Source organism: Callionymus lyra, chromosome 2 (genome assembly GCF_982586985.1).
Source record: "Callionymus lyra chromosome 2, fCalLyr1.hap1.1, whole genome shotgun sequence".
NCBI classification, from domain to species: Eukaryota; Metazoa; Chordata; class Actinopteri; order Syngnathiformes; family Callionymidae; genus Callionymus; species Callionymus lyra.
This window is the reverse complement of record NC_141819.1, coordinates 20,259,258-20,264,038: the sequence shown is the minus strand read 5'-3', so window position 1 is coordinate 20,264,038 and position 4,781 is coordinate 20,259,258. Positions and strand designations below refer to the sequence as shown.

Sequence of the window (4,781 nt, the reverse complement as noted above, 5' to 3'; positions counted from 1 at the left end):
AGTTACTGACGAATGCGCTTTTACAAGAATCGAAATCATCGATCATTTAGAGATGCAATTTACAAACAATATTTATTTTAAACAGAATATAATCACCTAAAATCATTGATGTTCGCATCATAAAAAAGTGTTTTGTGTTAAAGCACAAAGAATAGCGATCTATATAATTGTATAAAACTAAAAAGGAATAATACAAATCATCGGTTGTAACAAAAAAGTATTTAATCAGGTTTTTTAAATAAAAATATCTGCCGTTGTGTGCTTTCCTATGTCCAGATCGATACATCTCTTTGTGTTTCCATGTAACAAAAATATTTTAACGTAAATATTTCAGAATCAGGTAAAGTTTCACAGCCATAAGAAAACACCTACATATTATGCATGTATTATTAATTTTTTAATTCACATTAAAACCAGCGCAGCAACGTTTTTATCCATGGTAAAAATGAATGAATAAAAACGTGCATCTCTACGATGTTGTGAGTTATACTGTTTCGTCACCAGGGGCGCTGCTGGCCGAAGATTTAACTATAGAAGAAGATGTTCTGAAGTAGTTGAATGACACAAGAGGGAACTTTTCCAAATTTCTTTTTACAGTCGTGGAATAACTTACAGAACTCTGGACATAAAGCTGTACCGTTTTCTATCGCTTATTTATCCTTTTTAACTTTGCAATATGAGGGACCGGACGAAAGAGTTGGGAAATGTGAGTGTGAAAGTGGAAACAACGTCGTTAGCCTAGCATGCTAACTTAGTTTGTAGTGACTATAAAGTTCCTGCTAAGTTCGTGACAACTTCGACAGAGCCTCAGAGATAAAACTTTGCGTTAAGTCAAGAGTGTCTGTGTGTGTTTCTGACACTGTTTGAGCGTAAACAAAGTCTGATGGTGGACTTTGGCTGTTGTTTCCTGCTGCTAGGCCGGAGGAAGGGCAGGGCACTGAGAGTGTCAGTGTGTTGATGTTTGTTCGTCTGTGTGCACAGACTGGCGAGGCTTCAGACGAGGACGATGAAGGTACATCTCTGGTACCTGGTGCCTCTTCAGCCAAAGAGGAGAAAGAGAATGAAGCCTTTCTGAAAAAGGTAAACACTCCCCACTGGTCTGACGTCCAGTAGTCACGCCTGTGTCCTCGGGTGTTTCTCTGCGGCACACGTTTAGTTTATTTATTTATATTTCAATCTCATCTTGCCCTTTACATCGTTTTTCGGTATGTTTGTACGTGTTATAAACTTGTACATTTCAAACCATACGAACATTTTGACTGTAAATGTAAAACTACAACTGTAATTAAATATTTTAGGTTGAATTCAAACTCATCTGTATTCAAACAATTTTCAACTGTAATCTAACATTTTGATTAAAAATATGTTTGTTTGAAGTGAAAAGGAAAAGACAGAAGTAAAGTTACTGTGATTTTGCTCCTTATTCATGCAAAATATGAACTCCATGCTTAATGTATGTTATTTGTTTATTATTGAATGATTTAATCATTCAATAATAAATTGAATATAGAATCTACTGATGGTTTTATCGCACATGCTTCTGGACCAGAGGAGATAAATCCTTCAAGGCGGTTGTTCCTAAGCTTTGGAACGATCTTCCTCTCCCTCTGTGTTTGATGGATCTACTGACTCCTTCAAGAAATATCTAAAGACAATTTTATTTGCAGGCTTTTCCCTGATTTTCTGGAACTCCTGTGTTTGTCTTATGTGTCTTGATCTTTAATAGTATGTATTTTACCTGTGTATGGGTTTGATTGTTTAAGCACTTTGTGACCCTCGTCTTGAAAGGCGCTTTACAAATAATTACTTATCAATTGCATTAACAAATTTTAAATGTATATTGATTAATAAACATAATTTTACTGGTATTTCCAAACAAAATGATTCTTACTTGTCATTCATAATTTATCCTTTGGACAGAAAGCTTTTTGGTGCCACAACTCTTGCATAAATTATTGTCTTTGTTTAATAACACAATGTTGCTGCAGATAATTTGATTAAAAAAATGTCGGAACTGGTGTACAGGTCCAGGACGTTCATGAGAGCCTGCAGAATCTGAAGACCCTTGTGTCAGACTTGGAGACCAAACAGAAAATTGTTCTGGGACTCCCTCTTCCTGAAGCCAGTAAGTGCTGAAGGTGTTTTTGTCCGTGTGTCGCCTTCCCTCTCTGAGCGTGTGCTGGTCTGCAGGCATGAAGAAAGAGCTGCAAACTCTGAGAGATGAGATCAAATTGTTAGCGAGTCAAATCCACCGGAAACTTAAGAGTAAGTTACTCAAAGTCTGACACAGATTCATGTCGATACACAAGTCATTTCCTTTTTCTCTTTTGTGGCAGGTGTTGAGCCTAAAAAGGGAGAAGACGATGCAAAATATATTCCTGTCAATGTGCGGATGCACAGAACACAGGTACACTGACCACTGCAGTAACTACTACTTTACTTTTCTTGGGCAGAAGACATTGCATTTATTTGTGTTCTCTCTGCTTAGCACGCAGTTTTGTCGAAAGAGTTCGTGGAGCTGATGGGTCACTGCAACACCATCCAGGCTCAGTATCGAGATCGCAATGTAGAGAGAATCCAGCGACAGTTGAAGATCAGTGAGTACAGATCAACTTGTCACCTCCACGCCGTCATCACTGATCTCATAGCAGAAAAGAAATGCCCTTGGCCAAGCTTAGATTTGTGTCTTTAACTGGTTTCAGCTGGGACAAATGTGACGGACGACCAGCTGGACGTGATGCTGGAGAGCGGACAGACGGACGTTTTTACTCAAAATGTGAGTGATGCTCATGAGTTCCTCGAAGATGTTTGTGAAATATCAATTTCAGCTGTGAATCTAGAACAGGCCATTTCAAATGTTGGTGACAGATTTGAGGGTGTCAATGAAGTGAAAGATTAAAGTGCATGATGATTGTGGTCCCTGTGGTTCAGATCCTGATCAACGCTGAAGCCACCCGGCAGGCTCTGAACGAGATCGAGTCCAGACACGATGAGATCCTGAAGCTGGAACGGAGCATCAAGGACCTGCACGATATGTTCCAGTACCTGGCCATGGAAGTGGAGGCCCAGGTGAGAACCCTGACAAAAAGACAGGCAGACCACAGATGACGAAAAAACAATAAGAAGATGAAAACACAAGTTCATGACTTACAGTTTCTATTCGTTCCTGCAGGGGGAGCTGGTGGACAGCATCGAGAACAACATCAGACAGACCAACAGTTATGTAGAAAAGGCAAAGGATAACACAGAGAAAGCCGTCACATACCAGCAAAAGGCACGCAAGGTAAGCCATCAAAGTGTCAAAAGATGGAGTGTCACATAATGGTTCCCTAATATCCCTTTCCTTTGACGCAGAAAAAGCTTTGGATCGCGATCTGCGTCGCCATCCTGCTCGTGATCCTCGCCATTGCTCTGGCCAGCGCCTTCGGCTGAGCTGCAGAGCCAGCTGGACAATCCTGTGTAAATATCAGGGAAGATCTGTCTTCCTCCAATGATCGTCATCTTCCTCTCACGCTCTAATCATGGTGTTCCAAAGAGGAAGTGAACTGTTACATTGTCTTCGATGATTTAAAAAAAATGTCTTCATGGGGGCGGAGCTAAGGACGCCGCAACCACACTTCAGTTCTCAGGAACCTTTTCCCCCCCGTTGCTATTGTGTTTTGATGAACAAACCATTAACCCGATTGTCGCCTTTAACCTGCTGTACATAACCTCTTGTAGTCTTTTTAAGAAGAAATGCGTGTTTTACAGTCGCCTCCTGCCACCTGCCTTAGTATTTATGTTCAAGCTGCTGCCGACCGTCGCCTTCTTTCTACTCCCACCACAGAAAAGGGACATATTCAGGTCATGTGTATGTTTTTAGCCACAAATGTGATCAAGTCTGCATCACCTGTTTTAATAAATGCAGTCGTCTCATTTTTTTTCATTTGAGTTGTATTGAATTTTTTAAGTACACGTATATTGAAGTAACAGCCTGTATATTAAAAAAAATCATGGTTTTACTTCCCTCACTTTCATAGTCTGAGATGATTCTGGGTCACATGTGTCAGACAGTCACAGCTTTTTAGTGTTTATTCTTCTATAGTGTTGAGGTTTACTTGTTTCAATACAGAAGTTTCTGGAAAAATTCTGTAATGTATAAAACCTAATTTGTTCCGATACAGAAAGCCATTCAGAAGTTAAAGCAAACTTCATTTTCTATCAATAGTTCTGACCATATTTGCATTTTTCTGGACAGTCTTTGCTTATTTGAGAAGTGAATTCTTCCAAGATTCAATCTCAGCTGTGACCACATCATGGCTCGACTACTGAAGGATGTTGACGGGCAGATAAACCGACGCAAAGATTTCTCCCAATTGTGTAAACAAACGTGCACTATGCGGGGATCTTGGTTCCATGACATTGCAGTAACACTGTTCTGACACTGGGGGCAGACGAACTTATTTTTATCTTGTAAATGCTCGAACAGAGCACATTTCAACCGTAATTGACTGACGTCAATCTAACAGATCAAGGTCATAAGAATGGATTTACTTAAGTAGGACAGGCGTTACCATAGAAATAGACCAGATTTAGATTTTAACTTTGAGGAGGAGACCTAAAACATCACACATAAGATTGAATTTGAGTTTTTTTTTATTCAACTGTAATCGTCTTATTTCTTCAAGTAAAACAAAGTGGAATTACACGGGATTCAGGAATGCGACACACAGACATAAATCAAAAACCAACAACCCTGACAGTCACCATGTCAACAACCCCCCACCCACCCCCCCTCACCC

The 4,781-nt window shown here is 39.8% G+C and overlaps 1 protein-coding gene across 1 annotated transcript; it reads left to right on the top strand.

Annotated features, from left to right (window-relative positions):
* The first annotated feature begins 538 nt into the window (after nt 1-538).
* On the top strand, nt 539-3,923 carry stx4 (syntaxin 4). The gene is made up of 10 exons (XM_087782797.1): nt 539-706; nt 982-1,080; nt 2,026-2,125; nt 2,191-2,265; nt 2,337-2,407; nt 2,489-2,597; nt 2,703-2,776; nt 2,932-3,069; nt 3,173-3,283; nt 3,355-3,923. Exons 1-10 carry the CDS (start codon nt 677-679, stop codon nt 3,430-3,432), a joined length of 885 nt encoding a protein of 294 aa, XP_087638923.1. The 5' UTR covers nt 539-676; the 3' UTR covers nt 3,433-3,923.
* The last annotated feature ends 858 nt before the right edge of the window (nt 3,924-4,781 follow it).